This window comes from Trachypithecus francoisi, unplaced genomic scaffold (assembly GCF_009764315.1).
Source record: "Trachypithecus francoisi isolate TF-2019V2 unplaced genomic scaffold, Tfra_2.0 Lachesis_group20, whole genome shotgun sequence".
NCBI classification, from domain to species: Eukaryota; Metazoa; Chordata; class Mammalia; order Primates; family Cercopithecidae; genus Trachypithecus; species Trachypithecus francoisi.
Genome location: NW_022681466.1, coordinates 33,971,813 through 33,990,231, shown reverse-complemented (window position 1 = coordinate 33,990,231; position 18,419 = coordinate 33,971,813). Strand labels below are relative to the sequence as shown.

At 42.3% G+C, this 18,419-nt stretch overlaps 1 protein-coding gene across 9 annotated transcripts in view; it reads left to right on the top strand.

Annotated features, from left to right (window-relative positions):
• The first annotated feature begins 4,569 nt into the window (after positions 1–4,569).
• The window catches only part of TRIM37 (tripartite motif containing 37), a 128,095-nt gene continuing 114,245 nt past the window's right edge, over positions 4,570–18,419 (top strand). For 5 of the 9 annotated variants that reach the window (XM_033183685.1, XM_033183681.1, XM_033183678.1 and 2 more), the window contains exons 1-3: positions 4,570–5,724; positions 5,893–5,970; positions 7,767–7,868. In XM_033183685.1, the coding sequence (XP_033039576.1) occupies positions 5,704–5,724; positions 5,893–5,970; positions 7,767–7,868 (201 nt within the window). In that variant the 5' untranslated portion in view covers positions 4,570–5,703. The remainder of the gene's footprint in view (positions 5,725–5,892; positions 5,971–7,766; positions 7,869–18,419) is intronic. The other 4 variants (XM_033183683.1, XM_033183684.1, XM_033183680.1 and 1 more) reach the window with 2 other exon arrangements.

Genomic DNA, 18,419 nt, shown 5'->3' with positions numbered 1-18,419 from the left:
TATTTGTATTACACATTATATATAATTTCATTTTGTAAACGTTGATTGCGCATGTGGCCGCATTATTGTTGAGACTGCTTTTATGTGACCTGTAGTCTCCCACAAAACCTAAAGTAATAAGCTGGCTTGTCTGTGATAGCCACTTTTGCGTATTTTTTTTCCCTATTTCCCTTGCCTGCTAATGTTGAGCAGCATGAACTTGCTTTCTGATGCTGTTTTAGACTGTTCCTGTTGTATTTCTTTTTTTTTTTTTTTTTTTTTTTTTTTTTTTTTGTTTTTTTTTTTTTTTTGAGACGGAGTCTCGCTCTGTCGCCCAGGCTGGAGTGCCGTGGCCGGATCTCAGCTCACTGCAAGCTCCGCCTCCCGGGTTTACGCCATTCTCTCGCCTCAGCCTCCCGAGTAGCTGGGACTACAGGCGCCCGCCATCTCGCCCGGCTAATTTTTGTATATTTTAGTAGAGACGGGGTTTCACCGTGTTAGCCAGGATGGTCTCGATCTCCTGACCTCGTGATCCGCCCGTCTCGGCCTCCCAAAGTGCTGGGATTACAGGCTTGAGCCACCGCGCCCGGCCTCCTGTTGTATTTCAATAATACCTTTGTTTTCCTTCAGCCTTTATTACTGTAATTGTTCATTCTACATGAAAGTTAAGAAACGAAATTAGAAGAGCACTTACCTGCTACTTGCCAGTTTTGTGAGTGTGCTATATGTGTCAATTTCCCTTTAAAATAACTATTTATTTTAAAATAACTATTGGCAATAAGGAAACTGTTCAAAGTAGAGGCAGATCTTGATACAAAGATGTTAATCACAGGGTTGTTTATGATAGCAATGTACATACACATTTGGCTGGTACTAGGTGAACAGGAAAATAAATCATGTTGATGTATACAATAAGAGGTCAAGTTGCCAATAAATTATTACTGTTAATGTTCTGGGAAATGCTGAAACTATGCTAAGTGGGGGAGAGGGAAAGCAGGTATTGCAGTTTTGTAATGAAGATTGGGCTTTGGAGTCATATCTGATATGTAAGTAGCAGGTTTTAAATTCTAGCTATGACCCTGGGCAGATCACTTAACTTTTGAGTATCAGAATGTTTGGAGGAACAAGACAGTAAAGTGTTTTAATACAGGGTTCAGTATTTAGTACGCCTTCAATAAGTGATATTACATACATGTAATAAAAACTAAGCTATCAAATGTTCTGCAGGTTATAGAATTATACTTTTACGTAATTTTTAAATTTCAGTTATGAGCATGTTTGTCCATTAATAAACTTAAAATAGCTGAAAAACAGGGTTGTGAGAACAGCTTCACTTAAAATTGTCCTGTCTAGTTTGAGTATTTCAAGAACAGAAAGCCTCTTTTTTTTTTTTTTTTTTTTTTTGAGGTGGAGTCTCACTCTGTCGCTCAGGCTGGAGTGCAGTGAGTGGTACGCTCTCAGTTCACTGCAACCTCCGCCTCCCAGGTTCAAGTAATTCTCTGCCCCACCCTCCTGAGTAGCTGGGATTACAGGTGCCCGCCACCACGCCTGGCTAATTTTTTGTATTTTTAGTACAGATGGGTTTTCACCATCTTGGCCAGGCTGTTCTTGAACTCCTGGTGATGATCCACCCACCTCGGCCTCGCAAAGTGCTGGGATTACAGGAGTAAGCTACCGTGCCCGGCCGCCTTTTTTTTAATTACAGAGAAATATGTTACACCTTAGTATCAGATGTTAATTTTCTTCAGTATTCAGGCAATTAGTATTTAGAAAGTTCTTGTCATGAGATGGCTCTGGGATGTGATAATGATTGTTGGGATGGAAAAAATGGTAGTATCATGGAGAGATCGTAATAAATTCTTATTATAATAATATTAAAAGTGGTTTTGCTTTCAGTTAGGGAGAAAAATTAGATTGTACTATGTTTCCTCTATGATTTCCTTCAGTTATCTTCCAAATGTTATTTTTCCCCCACAGCCCCCTTAACATTGTTCTCTATGCACTTCTCAATACATTTTCATTGGTTTCTCAAGCCTCTTTGTGGATGATTCCTAACACAACTTCTTCCTCTAGCTCTAGATCCTTATTTCCAATAAAATCCCCTACCTGAATATTGAAATTAAACATGTCCAGAATACTTACTGATTTTACTGTTAATAGCCACTATTCTGTTGTCTGAAATTAAAACCTGTATAACTAACTTGCATCCCTTTATCTTCTTAGTCAATAAAACCTACAATTCTCTCTAAAATGGTCATGGTATACAACCTCCACATTATCTTCACACCTCCTTAATTTAGATCTTTTGTTTCTCGTCTGGATTATAATTGTTTTATCCTATGTGACTATAGTGTTTTTATGTCTTAAGTTATAAATAATACATGTTTAAGAATTTAAAAATCACAGGCATGGCCGGGCGTGGTGGTTCACACCTGTAACCCCAGTACTTTGGGAGGTCGAGGCGGGAGGATCACAAGGTCAAGAGATCGAGACCATACTGGCCAACAAGGTGAAACCCCGCCGCTACTAAAAATACAAAAATTAGCCAGGCTTGGTGGCATGCGCCTGTAGTCCCAGCTACTCGGGAGGCTGAGGCAGGGGAGTCACTTGAACCTGGGAGATGGAGGTTGCAGTAAGCTGAGATCGCACCATTGTACGCTGGCTTGGTGACAAAGTGAGACTCCGTCTCAAAAAAAACCCAAAAAAAACAAACAACAACAACAACAAAAAAACAGGCATGTAAATTCTCTAGAGGTAATCTGCAAATAATTTATTCAGGCATTTCTATATGTATACAAATGTAAAAAAATTTTTTCAACAAAAGTAGGTTGATACTGTGCCTTGTACTGCTGCTGTACTTAATTTTTTTTCATTTCATTATTTTATTTGAGACAGGGTCTCACTCTGTCACTCACGCTAGAGTGCAGTGGTGCTATCATGGCTCACTGTAGCCTCTAGGGCTCAAGCAATCCTCCGGCCTCAGCCTCCCAAGTAGCTGAGACCACAGGTGCATGCCACCAACCCCTGCTAATTTTTGTATATTTTGTAGAAACTGGGTTTCATCATGTTGCCCTAGGCTGGTCTCCAACTCCCGAGCTCAAGAGATCTGCCAGCCTCAGCTTCCCAAAAGTCCTGGGATACGTGAGCCACTGCGCCCGGTCTTCAATTCTAATGTATTTTTGTTATGTCACACATCCACCCTTCTTTTTAACAGCATACCTTTTTTTTTTTTTAAGACAGGATCTGGCTCTGTTGCCCAGGGCATAGTGCAGTGGCGTGATCTTGGATCACTGCAGCCTCAAACTCCTGGGCTCAAGTGATTCTTCCATCTCAGCCTCCAGAGTAGCTGGGACCACAGGTGTGCACCACCATGCCCCCAGCTAAATATATAATCATTTTTATCAGTTCCTTATTGATAGACATTTAAGTTCTATAACAGCAAGTTATACAAATAATATAACAAGTTGTAAAACATTAAGTTATTTAAGGATATATATGAAGTTAGGAGATTTTTCTTGTGGGGAGGGCAGCAAGGTCAGCCTTTAAGGGATTCTGATGGAGCAGACCATTGGCTCCCAAACCCCAGGGCCTGGCAATCGATGTGAGTTTAGCATCTTGCCAACTAAATTATTTATTTTGCTCAAGTTATCCTTTTTGCTTGCAACCAATGGCCTCTAATCAGTTGTACAGGTTTCTAACTGTTCGATATTATGAATTAGTGCAATAAGTCCTTCAACATTTTTGGATTCTTCGGCAAACATACAAGAATCTATCTTACTATTTACCATGTAAGTATTGCAATTTGACTTATTTGTCTTCTATACTGCTCCTTGAGAGCAAGGCCCACTCACTTCTCATTACTCTGAATCCCAAGTACAGCACTGCATTCTTTTTTTTTTTTGAGACGGAGTTTCACTCTTGTTGCCCAGGCTGGAGTTCAATGGCGTGATCTCAGCTCATCGCAACCTCCGCCTCCCAGGTTCAAGTGATTCTCCTGCCTCAGCCTCCCTAGTAGCTGGGATTACAGGCATGCGCCACCACACCCGGCTAATTTTGTATTTTTAGTAGAGACGGGGTTTCTCCATGTTGGTCAGGCTGGTCTCGAACTCCCAACCTCAGGTGATCCGCCCGCCTCCGCCTCCCAAAGTGCTGGGATTACAGGCATGAGCCACTACGCCCGGCCTAGCATTGCATTCTATAATTATTTTAAGTAAAATTGTCATAACATAAAATTAACCATCAACCATTTAAAAATGTACAACTGAGGGCATTTTCGTAAAAATAGCGTTATACAGCCATCAGCTCCATGTAGTTCAAAGACCACAAATAATTCTTACTGAAAGCATTTTTCAGTCTCAGATTAATCTTTCTAAATTATATCTTGTTCATGACCCACGTAGTTAAAATAAATTGTTGCCACCTATAAGCCTAAATGCCTGATATTCAAGAACTTGTTTCTTGATTATTAGTGATTCTCTACATGTGCACTCCAGGTCGGTTAAGTATAATTAGTTGTTTGCAATAAATACAGGAACAATTAAACTCAAATTATGAATTTGATGTGCCCTCTTTGTCTCACACACCTTCAATTCTTGCAATCTTTACACATCTCTTCTGGCAGGAAATTGTAGAAAGCAGATCCCATTTATAGGAAAGATGAATATCGCTGATACCCTTTCAATAGTCCCACTGCGACAACTTACTTATGCGGCAAGAATGAAGTGTGGGATGTGGGAATGAAGTCTTCACAGTGTGGTCCCGTCCACTCACCACGGAAATGAGAAATGACACCTCTTCAGGCTTCACAGTCTGGAGCCTTCTAACTCAATTTGCTGTGGTAGGTGGAACCCAAGTCCTACAAACCTTAGACTCTTTCTTCCAGAGAGAACCACTAACCACTAACCCTGTGCACCAGGGTTTCTCAAAGTGCGGACCACAGACCACCTGCTACCGAATCACACACAATGTTGGGCGAAAACGCGGATGGCCTGGGCCCCACCCTAAAATCTCAAAGTCCGAATACCCAGGGGTGTGGCTCCGAAGACTGCGCGTTCCACTAGTGCGCCCGGTGGCTCCGTCTTTGGCGCGCAAGTTTGAGAGCCGTGGGGCCCCGCCCTCCGCCGAGGTGGGCGGGGCGTAGCGGAGCCCCACGCTCAGACCGCCTACGCAGGCTGGGGCCGGAGGCACGCAACCCTGAGGCAGCGAGTCGCCAAGTCTCGTGTGCGCCCCGCAACGCGGGAACTAGGGGAACCTTCCACGCTCCTCCTCTCCTTTCTCCTCCCGCAGCGTCCTAAGCGCATGCGCTTCGCGGCTTCTCTCGCCGCCGCGCCCCCAGCTGTCCTGGTTACAGTTGGTGTTTGCGAATTCTCTGCGGCCCCTTCTTTGCCAAACTCCAGCGGCGGTTCCATACGCGCGCGCCCGCGTCACGTGGGCCGAGATTCCCTCGCGGCTGCTGGCCGGCTGGTGAGCCCGTAGAAAGGAGCGGCGGCCACTGCTCGCCCTACCTCTGCGCCCGGGGGCGGGCGCGCCGGTAAAAATGGCGAAATGCGGGTAGTCGGCGCTGGACCTAAAGCGATGGGGCACGCAGGTGGGGCGGTTGTCGGAGCCCCCTGACGTGGGCGCCGGGCTTCTCTCTGCGATTTGATCTGGCAACCTCGGGCCGGCGCCTGAGGTCAGACTACGGAGCCCGCGGGTCGCCAAAGGCCTCGCCGAGAGCTGGAGGCAATGGATGAACAGAGCGTGGAGGTGAGGGGGTTGTGAGGGTGGTGGTTAGTCCCCGCCCCCACCCGATGAGCGGTTTTTATTCGGGGAGCCGTGCCCATGTCCTTCCTCCGGTAGGGCACCCCTACCCCACACCCCTGCCGCTGTGGAGAGGGCTGGCCCTGTACCAAGGACGCCGTTCTCATTCTGCAGCGCTCCGGGTGTCTTGTGCTCACTGTTCCGCAGTCAGGTGGTGCGTATCCTGGAGTTTTCAAGGATGTCTTGGCACAGGTACTCATCCCCACCGGGTATTTACAAACTGCATCCTGTTCCGAGCAAAACTGCAGATTCATCAAATGGACGTACCCTGCCACTCGCCACCAGTCCTTGCGAGTTCTTGAGCTGATCTAAATCTCCTTCCAAATGGATAATCATCTTTCCCTCTCAGTGGCACATTTTGCAAGCTTCTGCCCTTCCTTCCTAGATTGAATGAGCATATATTATCTCATGTGTAGTTTCCAGAACAAACTGTTGTTTTTATAACTGATTCTTGTAAGCGGTGAGTTAAAATAGTTGGGATATATAGGATATGTAAGTAAAGGCTAGGAATCTTTTTTAAAAGATTGTTTATTGAACTTAATTGTATAATCATTATCAAATTTTGAACCTTTCAGATACTGAAATAGGAAATCCTTGCTTTTTAGTAAGAGGTAATCATGTTATGGATATTCCACTTGAAACTAGTCATTCTGTAGTCTTGTTGTCCACTCCGTTGCAGGTTACAGAATCTGCATCTCCCAGGTTCTTTCTGGCCCTACAGAGTCATGATGAGATTCACGAGTAATTTTCTCCTTAATTCCTCATGTAAAGTATTATAAAGGTTTTGTAAACTTATCTTGGTTTTAGGAGGGTTTAATTCTAGAATGGAGTGAAAGTAAATGTCAGTACTATAAAAACAAAGTATACAATACAATAAGAATACGTTTAATTGTATCTTTTTTCTTGTTAAAAACTTTTCAGTTACTTCCTAAATTGATTAAACTGAGACTTGCAAAGATAATACTGTTTCTTGTATTTACATATTTTTGTTGTTGTTCCCAATATTGCTTTGAACTACCGTCAGCATTTTCAGTTGGGGCAGAATCTCAGGTTCAAATAAGTAGCTAGTCGGTTTTAACATCAGGGCAGCAATTCAGATTTCTGGATTCTTAATTCATTTTTTTCTGGGTCACAGTACACTGCTTTAGGATAAGTGTCTTTTTAAACTTCTTTTTCCTCTAAATTATAAAATCAGTTTATACCTTTTGGGGAAATTGCAGAAAAAGTTAAAAAGTTCATGTTGTGTATTCAGTCTGCCTTTTTTCCTTTTTTTTTTTTTTTTGAGACTGAGTCTCACTCTGTCACCCAGTCTGGAGTGCAGTGGCACCCTCTCGGCTCAATGCAACCTCCGCCTCCCAGGTTCAAGCGATTCTCCTGCCTCAGCCTCCTGAGTAGCTGGGATTACAGGCGCACACCACCACGCCCAGCTAATTTTTGTATTTTTAGTAGAGACGGGATTTCACCATTTTGGCCAGACTGGTCTTGAACTCCCGACCTCAAGTGATCCACCTGCATCGGCCTCCCAAAGTGCTGGGATTACAGTCATGAACCATTGTGCCTGGGCCTTTTTTCCTTGCTGTTGTACATTATATGCATTTTTCTGTATCATTAGATGAAGAACCATTTCTAGTGACTGTAATCTTTGTGTAACTGCCGTAATTTACTTAATATTTGGACATTTGGGCTGTACCTAGATTCTTGCCATTATAATTACTGCTTCAGTGAAAATTTTTCTGCATAAGTCTGTGTTTGCATTTCCTATATTTTCCTTAGAATAGAATCATCATGAAGCTTAGAAAAATGGAAGTACATTTTCCAGATATTTTGAGGTACTCTGGACCTTGACCAACCAAATCCTGATGTGGAATATAGTTAAAATAGAGATATCAGCCCAAAATAAATGTAAATGTTGAGTTGTTTTGAGCTTGCCTTTTACTCTTGATTCAGTAGCCTAGACTGATGGATCTTACATCTTTTATTGTTTTCAGAGCATTGCTGAGGTTTTCCGATGTTTCATTTGTATGGAGAAATTGAGGGATGCACGCCTGTGTCCTCATTGCTCCAAGCTGTGTTGTTTCAGCTGTATTAGGGTAAGTTGTATTTCTTTTTACATATAACTAGTATATATAGTATATATTGTAAGGATTAACCATTTCCGTTATCTTTTTATTTTACATTTTTTTGCCCTAAAGTGCTTGCTTGCGTTGTACTTGGGGTTGAGGAATACCAAGGTAAATGACAAATTGCCTGCCTTGAAGGAGCCTAAATCTAATTGAGGGAATGGAGTTTAGAATGTTTATATTGGGCCGGGCGCGGTGGCTCAAACCTGTAGTCCCAGCACTTTGGGAGGCCGAGACGGGCGGATCACGAGGTCAGCAGATCGAGACCATCCTGGCTAACACGGTGAAACCCCGTCTCTACTAAAAATTACAAAAAAAAAACAACAAAAAACTAGCCGGGCGAGGTGGCGGGTGCCTGTAGTCCCAGCTACTCGGGAGGCTGAGGCAGGAGAATGGCGTGAACCTGGGAGGCGGAGCTTGCAGTGAGCTGAGATCCGGCCACTGCATTCCAGCCCTGGCGACAGAGCGAGACTCCACCTCAAAAAAAAAAAAAAAAAAAAAGAATGTTTATATTGAAGAATGTGTGGTGTCATAAAGAGACACTAAAGAAGTGCTGTGGGACTCAGAAGATTACTAGTTTATATGCGTTTGGTGAGTAAGATGGAGAAAAAGTGTTTAATCTTAAACAGTTGCAAGACACTGTAGAGATAAATATAATCTAGTGGCTTTAAAACTTGAGTGTTGGCACTTTGGGAGGCCGAGATGGGTGGATGACAACGTCAAGAGATCGAGACTTGGCCGGGCGCGGTGGTTCAAGCCTGTAATCCCAGCACTTTGGGAGGCTGAGACGGGCGGATCACAAGGTCAGGAGATCAAGACCATCCTGGCTAACATGGTGAAACCCCGTCTCTACTAAAAATACAAAAAGCTAGCCGGGCGAGGTGGCGGGCGCCTGTAGTCCCAGCTACTCGGGAGGCTGAGGCAGGAGAATGGCTTAAACCCGGGAGGCGGAGCTTGCAGTGAGCTGAGATCCAGCCACTGCACTCCAGCCTCTGCGACAGAGTGAGACTCTGTCTCAAAAAAAAAAAAAAAAAAGAGATGGAGACCATCCTGGCCAACATGGTGAAACCCTGTCTCTACTAAAAATACAAAAATTAGCTGGGCCTGGTGGCATGCGCCTGTGTCCCAGCTACCCGGGAGGCTGAAGCAGGAGAATCACTTGAACCTGGGAGGGCAGAGATTGCAGTGAGCCGAGATAGCGCCACTGCACTCTAGCCTGGCCACAAAGTGAGACTTCGTCTCAAAAAAAACAAAACAAAACAAAACAAAATTTGAATGTTGGCTGGGAGTGGTGGCCCAGGCCTGTAATCCCAGCACTTTGGGAGGCCGAGGCGGGCGGATCACGGGGTCAGGAGTTCGAGACCAGCCTGACCAACGTGGTGAAACCCCGTCTCTACTAAAAATACAAAAATTAGCCGAGTGTGGTGGTGTGTGCCTGTAATCCCAGCTACTGAGGAGGCTGAGGCAGGAGAATTGCTTGAACCCAGGAGGCAGAGGTTGCAGTGAGCCGAGATCATGCCAGTGCACTCCAGCCTGGGCAACAGAGGGAGACTGTGTCTCAAAAAAACAAAAAAAATTATGAGGAAGTTTGGTTGTGTGTGCCAACGTCCAATAGCACATCTACAGAGCATAATTGAAAACTGTCTTGTTCACATTCCTCTTCAATTATTTTCCTGAGAAAATCAAAGAGGTCACATGCTCTTTACCTCAAACTTTCTGTTTCGGCTGGGCGTGGTAGCTCACGCCTGTAATCCCAGCATTTTGGGAGGGTGAGGTGGGTGGATCACCTGAGGTCAGGAGTTCAAGACAAGCCTGACCAATATGGTGAAACCCTGTCTCTACTAAAAATACAAAAATTAGCCGAGCATGGTGGCATGTGCCTGTAGTCCCAGCTACTCAGGAGGCTGAGACAAGAGAATCACTTGAACCCGGGAGGCAGAGGTTGCAGTAAGCCACTGCACTCCAACCTGGCGACAGAGCGAGACTTCATCTCAAAAAAAAAAAGAAAATTTCTGTTTCCTTATTCTTGCCTAAGGTAGATAAATATGCCTTTGTCAGGAGTAGTATTGGTAACACTTAAATCATTTTTTTCTAGTCACACAGCTCACAATTGATGGTACTGGACTTGAACCCATTAAGTTCAAGAACTCTATAGCCTTTTCTTTGTCACTGCACCATGTGCAGAAGACCAAGTTAAATATGATGTTAGTTCTCATACTCCTAAAACTAAGAGATTCAATCTTTCTTGGCCTTCTTTCCTTAGCTGTAGAATTCAGATAGGATTTGCTTTACAGGGTGGTTGTGGCATTAAATGAGATAACCTAAGAAGTAATTAAGAAATTATAAAATACTGTATCTACTTGTTTGTAAGGTGTTGAGTTGTTAAAATAGCAACTAATACACATTAACACTTACCTATGTTTTAATAAACAGTGAAACTGATGCTAGAGAGATTAAGTAATTGACCTCCATTACTATAGTTAATTAAGTGGTAGAATCTGGATCTGGGCTGATTTTTTCTATGAAGGTCCCATATGCTTATGGTGTTTAGTTGTTACCTTATGCCTCATTGATTCTGTATTTTTTCATTATTACATCTTCTTCCTCCTGCCCCTTAAATGCATTTATTTCTTAATTTCTTAAGATCTTGTTGCTTCGTTCTGTACTCTGAGGTTTCTGGGAGTATTCATCTACTTTGGGAAATTTTATTTACTTTAGCAGCTTTAGCTATCATCTCTGTGCATGGCTCCTAAATCTGCTCCTTCAGCACTAACTTGTGGATGTCTTGTCTTGTTGTCCTTCTAGCATCTTGAACTTTGTTGAAGATCAAATTATTTGTGTTATTTTCTCAAACCAACTCTAAGTTCATTCTTTTTGTTCTGTTCTGCCAGTCAAACTGGAAACTTTATACAATTATTTTTTTATTTTTTTGAGATGGAGTCTCGCTCTGTTGCCCAGGCTATAGTGCAGTGGCGTGATCTCGGGTCACTGCAACCTCCGCCTCTCAGGTTCAAGCGATTCTCCTTCCTCAGCCTCTCGAGTTGCTGGGAGTATAGGTGCACTCCACCATGCCCAGCTGTTTGTGTGTGTGTTTGTGTGTGTGTGTGTGTATATATATATATATATATATATGTATTTTTTTTTTTTTTTTGGTAGAGATGGGGTTTCACTGTGTTGCCCAGGCTGGTCTTGAACTCCTGACCTCAACTCATCTGCCCTCCTTGGCCTCCCAAAGTGCTGGAATTACTAGCATGAGCCACCACGCCTGGGCTATACCAATGATTTTTAAGTGCAATTAGTTATTATCTCCCAGTTTCACTTATGTTTGTCTTACCTTTCTATTTTTATCATTAGCATGCTAATAGAGAAGTATGAACTTTGGTTACCTCATGCTTAGATTATTTAATTACTTTCTATCTGATCTCTCAGGTTTGAGTCTTTTCTTATTTCCAGTCCATTTTCTGTCCTGCTGCTATATTAATATTTTTCATTGGTGTCTTTTTTTTCCCAGAAGCGTCAGAAATTTATTACATAAAGGATAAAGTCCAAGAGTGTTAGCCTTGTGTTCAGACCGTCCAGATCTGGTTCTGACCTTTCTTTCTAGGGCTGTCTTGGTTCCTGAATGCACTGATCATTTGTTCATTCATTCAGCAAATATTTTTTGCCTACTTGTTTTCAAGCCAGTCATTTTTTATTAGGTATAATTGACATACAATAAACTACACATATTTAAAGTGTACAGTTTTTTGTTTGTTTTGTTCTTTTTTTTTTTTTTTTGAGATTGCGTTTCGCTCTTGTTGCCCAGCCTGGAGTGCAATGATGCCATCTCCCCTCACTGCAACCTCCATCTCCTGGGTTCAAGTGATTCTCCTGCCTCAGCCTTCCAAGCAGCTGGGATTATAGGCATGCATCACCACGCCTGGCTAATTTTGTGTTTTTAGCAGAAACAGGGTTTCACCATGTTGGTCAGGTTGGTCTCAAACTCCTGACCTCAGGTGGTCTACCCACCTCAGCCTCCCAAAGTGCTAGGATTATAGATGTGAGTCACTGCGCTTTGCCAAGTGTACAGTTTTGACATATATATCCTCTTGTGAGACTATCACTGCAGCCAAGTTAGTGAATGTATCTGTCATCCCCAAAACTTTCCTTGTGCCTCTTGGTAATTCCTCCCTCTACTTACCTTGTCCCCAGGCAACCACTGATCTGCTTTCTGTCACAATAGATAGGTTTGCTTCAGAGATAAGGGGGATGGAAAAAGAGGAAAAAGATAAGTTTGCATGCTCTGGAATTTTACACAGATGAAAATCATACAATACGTACTCTTAGGGATCTGGCTTTTTTCACTCAGCAAAAATACTGTGTGTATCAGTAGTATTCCTTTTTATTGCTAAGTAGTATTCCATTGTATGTATTTACCACAATTTGTTTATGCATTTGTCTATTGATGGACATATGGCATGTTTACAGTTTTTGCTATTACAATGAAAATTGCTGCGAACATTCGTGTACAAGAAGCTTTCTTTTCTCTTGGGTAAATAATTAGAAATGGAATGGATAGAGATTATATGGTAGATGTGTGTTTAACATTTTGAAAATTGCCCAGCTATCTTCTAAAATACTTAAATCTGAGAGCTAAACAACGAGCATACGTGGACATAAAGGGGGAAATGCTAGACACCAGGGACTTCAAAAGAGGGAGAGGAGAAGAGGGATGAAGGTTAAATTAAAAAAAGGATTGGGAGACCGAAGCGGGCGGATCACCTGAATTCCGGAGTTCGAGACCAGCTTGAACAACGTGGAAAACCCTCTCTCTAATAAAAATACAAAATTAACCAGGCGTGGTGGTTCATGCCTGTAATCCCAGCTACTCGGGAGGCCGAGGCAGGAGAATCTCTTGAATCCGAAGGTGGAGGTTGCAGTGAGCCGAGATCGTGCCATTGTACTCCAGCCTGGGCAACAAGAGCAAAACTCTGTCTCAGAGAAAAAAAAGGAAATAGTTTTATAATTTTACATTCTCACCAGCAGTGAATGAGAGTTCCAATTCCTCCACATTAATACTAGCAGTTGGTATGTTCGGTTTTGTGAATTTTAGCCATTCTCGGGGTATGTAGCCATTCTTAGAGGTATCTCCTTGTTTTAATTAGCGTTTCTCTGTTGAGTAATGATGTTAGCATCTTTTCCAGGAGTTATTTACCATCCATATGTTGTCTTTGGTAAGGGGTCTGTTCAGTGCCCCCCATTTTGTGCTAAATAAATATAACAAAATTTCCATTTTACCCATATTTAAGGGTACAGTTCGGTGTCTTTAATTACATCCATGATGTTGTACAACCGTATCACTGTTTCGAAAACCTTTCATCACCCCAAACAGAAAGTCTGTACCCATTAAAAAAAAAAAAAAAGAGGCCGGGCGCGGTGGCTCAAGCCTGTAATCCCAGCACTTTGGGAGGCCGAGACGGGCGGATCACGAGGTCAGGAGATCGAGACCATCCTGGCTAACACGGTGAAACCCCGTCTCTACTAAAAAATACAAAAAACTAGCCGGGCGAGGTGGCGGGCGCCTGTAGTCCCAGCTACTCGGGAGGCTGAGACAGGAGCATGGCGTGAACCCGGGAGGCGGAGCTTGCAGTGAGCTGAGATCCGGCCACTGCACTCCAGCCTGGGCGACGGAGTGAGACTCCGTCTCAAAAAAAAAAAAGAAAATAAACATAAGTAAACATAGAAAAGGTATATTAAAAATACAGTATAAAAGATAAAAAATAGTACACCTATGTAGGGCAGCTCCATTCTAATCTTATGAGACTACTGTAGTATATGCGGTCCATCATTTACCCATACATCTTTATGTGACACATGACTATATACCAACTTTCGTTTATCCTTTTTTTTTTTTTTTTTTTTTTAAGACAGTGTCTTGCTCTGTCGCCAGGCTGGAGCTGGAGTACAGTGGCGTGATCTCGGCTCACTGCACCCTCCGCCTCTCTCCCAGGTTCAAGTGAGTCTCCAGCCTCAGCCTCCTAAGTAGCTGGGACTACAGGCACGTGCCACCACACCCAGCTAATTTTTGTGTTTTTAGTAGAGATGGGGTTTCACCATGTTGGCCAGGATGGTGTTGATCTCTTGACCTGGTGATCCACCCTCCTTGACCTCCCAAAGTGCTGAGATTACAGGCATTGAGCCACCGCGCCCAGCCTATTTATCCATTTTTATCTCTTGATATACACTTGGGTTGTTTTCACCTTTTGGGTATTGTTAATAGTTCTGTTGTTAACAATTATCTGTTTGAGTTCCTGCTTTCATTTCTTTTGAATATATATCTAGGAGTGAAATTGCTAGATCATATGGTATTCGGTTAAACTTTTTTTTTTTAATTGTGGTAAAATATACCTAATGTAAGATTAACCCTTTTTTTTTTAAATGAGACAATGTCTCACTCTGTTACCCACGTTGGAGCTCAGTGACACAGTCATGGCTCACTGCAGCCTCAATCTCTTGGGCTTGAGCAGTTGGCCTGCTTCACACTCTTGAGTAGCTGGGACCACAAGTGTGTGCCATTGTGCCTGGTTAATTTTTTTATTTTTTGTAGAGACAGGGTTTTACTTTGTTGACCAAGTTGGCCTCAGACTCCTGGGCTCAAGTGATCTGCCTGCCTTGGCCTCCCAAGTGCTAGGATTACAGATGTGAGCCACTTGGCTCAGTCACATTTACGATTTTAACTGTATTTTTAAGAGTACAGTTTAGTAGCATTAAGTACATTCACATTGTTGTGCAGCCATCACCACTATCCACCTTTAGTACCTTTTCATCATCCCAAACTGAAACTCTGTACTTGATAAACAATAAATTCTCACTATTCTCTTCCCTCTAGCCCCGTTAACCACTATTCTACCTTCTATCTTTACACTGACTGTTCTAAGTACCTCATATACATGGAATCATAAAATATTTGTGTTTATTTCTACCTCTGTATTCTGTTCTGTTAGTCTCTATTTCTGTTCTTATGGTAGTACCACACTGCTTTGATTACTGTAGCTTTGTAGTAAGTTTTGAAATTCGTGTGAGTCCTCCAACTTTGTCTTTTTCAAGATAGTTTTAGCTATTTGGCATCCCTTGAGATTCCATGTGAATTTTAAATGCATTTTTCTACCAATATGAAAAAGCACCATTGGAGTTTTAGTAGGGATTACATTGATTCTGTACATGCCTTTGAGTAGTATTGCTGTCCTAAAAATATTAAATCTTATGATCCTTGAACATGGGTGTCTTTCCATTTATTTAGGACTTCTCTAACTTCTTTCAGCAGTGTATTGTAGTTTGGCATGTATAAGTCTTTCTTTCTTTTTCTTTTTTATTTTTTTGAGACAGGGTCTTGCTGTCACCCAGGCTGGAGTGCAGTGATGTGATTATGGCTCACTGCAGCCTCAACTTCCTGGGTTCAAGCAGTCCTCTTGTCTTGGCCTCCCAGTGCTGGGATTATAGGTGTGAGCTACCACACTCAGCCTCCGTGTATGTCTTTCAAATTCTTGCTTCGTTTTTTTCCTAAGCATTTTATTCCTTTTGATGCTGTTGCAAATGTGTTATTTTCTTAACTTCCTTTTTTGATTGTTCATTGCAAGCTTATAGAAATGCCAGTGTTTTTTGTGTGTTTATTTAGTATCCTGTAACTGCTGCATTTATTAGCTTTAACAATATTTTGTGGACTTTTTAGGGATTTTTACAGATAAGATCATGTCATCTGCAAAAGATAATTTCACTTCTTTTTTAATTAGGATACTTTTTATTTCTTTATTTTGCCTAAGTACTGTGGCTGGAATTTTTAGTACCTGTATTATGTTGAATAGAGATTGTAAAAGCTGGCATCCTTGTCTTTTTCCTGATCTTAAGGGGAATTTTTCCTGATCTTAAGGGGAAGAGTTAAAGCCTTTGAATCGTTGACTATGATTTTTATGAGTTTTTATATATGGCCTTTATCAAGTTGAGGAAGTTCCCTTCTGTTTCTGTCTATTGAGTATTTTTGTCATGAAAGGATATTGGATTTTGTCAGATGCCTTTTCTGTATAATTGAGATGATCATAGTGGGGGTTTTCCATGAAGTGGTTTATTACATTGAATGATTTTTATAGTTGAACCATCTTTGTATTCTAGGAATAAATCCCACTTGGCTACAGTGTATAATCTTTTAAATATTCTGTTGAATTAGTTTTATTAGGATTTTGTTGAGGATTTACCTAGCACAATTTCTCTAGTAAATGTCTTAAACTCCCAGAGCAATATATATACATTAAAATTTTTCACATAGCATTATGAATGAGGATACACAGTGCATGTCAATAGTGATATCTCTGAGTATATTCTGAAGAAATGGAAGGAATGTAATAAATATTTGTATTTTAAATTAATTTCAAATGCAGGATTAGGTGTTGGAAGTAATATTTAATCAATCATGAACCCATGATCTAAGATTTTTAGGCCGGGTGCGGTGGCTCAAGCCTGTAATCCCAGCACTTTGGGAGGCCGAGACGGGCGGATCATGAGGTCAGGAGATCGAGACCATCCTGGCTAGCATGGCGAAACCCCGTCTCTACTAAAAATACAAAAAACTAGCCGGGCGAGGTGGCGGGCGCCTGTAGTCCCAGCTACTCGGGAGGCTGAGGCAGGAGAATGGCGTGAACCCGGGAGGCGGAGCTTGCAGTGAGCCGAGATTGCGCCACTGCACTCCAGTCTGGGTGACAGAGCGAGACTCCGCCTCAAAAAAAAAAAAAAAAAAAAAGATTTTTAATGATTGCTGTAATTAATGTTTCTCAAAGAGCTTGTTTTCTGTAACAAAGTTGATTTTTTTTTTTTTTTTTTTTTTGAGACAGAGTCTCACTGTCAGCCAGGCTGTAGTGCAGTGGCACAATCTCAGCTCACTGTAACCTTCGCTTCCTGGGTTCAAGCAATTGTCCTGCCTCAGCCTCCTGAGTAGCTGGGATTGCAGGCAACCACCACCATGCCCGACTAATTTATGTATTTTTAGTAGAGTTGGGGTTTCACCATGTTTCCCAGGCTGGTCTCAAACTCCAGACCCCAGGTGATCCACCCGCCTCGGCCTCCCAAAGTGTTGGGATTACAGGCGTGAGCCACCATGCCTGGCTGATGTTTTTTTTAAAACTCTCTCTTTTTGGTCTGCTGTTACACTAACAGTAATTTTATTTACCATCTGGCTTATTTAGTTCTGTATACTAGATAATATATACAATCTTTATGATAATTACTCATTCTTACAAGTTTTTGGAGATGAACAAAGGGACTGCTTTTCCCTTTTTCTGGTAGACACACCATAAGAAGTGGACTTTGGTTGTAGTTTAGTGGTATAGATGTTTGTAAGAAACTATTTTAGGTTGGGCGCCGTGGCTCATCCCTGTAGTCCCAGCACTTTGGGAGGCCAAAGGCGGAGGATTGTTTGAGCCCAGGACTTCAAGACCAGCCTGAGCAACATGGCAGGATCCCATCTCTGCAAAAATTAAAAAATTAGCTGGATGTAGTGGGCACATCTGTAGCCTCAGCTACTTCTGAGGGTCAGGTGGGAGGACCTCTTGAGACCAAGAGGTTGAGGCTGCAGTGAGCTGTGTTTGGGCCACTGCACTCCTGCGTGAGCGACAGAGTGTGACTTGTCTCAAAAACAAAAAACCCAGACAGTATTTAGCATGTTTTTGTATGTATATATAGTTTGCCTCAAACAATACATTAGGGGATGTAGGAAATTTTGTATGTTTTCAAAACAAGGCATCTGATCCTCTGTGATCTGCCTCCTGGTTTCCTTGCAATTTTGAGCTATTTGGGAATAAAGGTTCTTTGTTAACAAATTTCCTATTTACTGCCTGTTTTCTCTTATAGCTAAAACTATTTAAATGAGTGTTTTCCACTCCATATCTCTGCAACCTCGCTGTCTACTTACCCTTCAGCCCATTCTAACTTGATTTTAGTTCCCTCCACGCTACTCACATAGCTCCTGCAGGGTGTAGACTCAATTTTGCTAAATCCAGTGAACATTTCATCGGCCTTATCTTTCCTTCTCAGAGCGTCAGCACAAATTACTTTACCTGTTTTTCTTGAAACATTATCTTCTTTGGTATTTTTGCCGTAATAGCTATACCATCCTCCTAGTAACTTCGTGGTCTATGGATTTTTTTTTTTTTTTTTTAAAGAGACTGAGTCTTGCTCTGTTATCCAGGCTAGAGACAGTGGCATGATCATGGCTCACTGCAGCCCCGACCTCTGGATTCAATTCATCCTCCCACCTCAGCCTCCTGAGGAGTAGCTGGGACTACAGGCATGCCCACCATGCCTGGCTAATTTTTAAGTTTATTGTAGAGATGGTATCTTGCTGTGTGACCTAGACTGGTCTGGACCTCCTGGCCTTAAGCAATCCTCCCACCTTGGCCTGCCAAAGTGCTGGGATTAAAGGTGTGAGCCACCACATTCGACTGGTCCATGACTTTTAACACTACCTCTAGACTTATACTTCACAACTTTATCTTT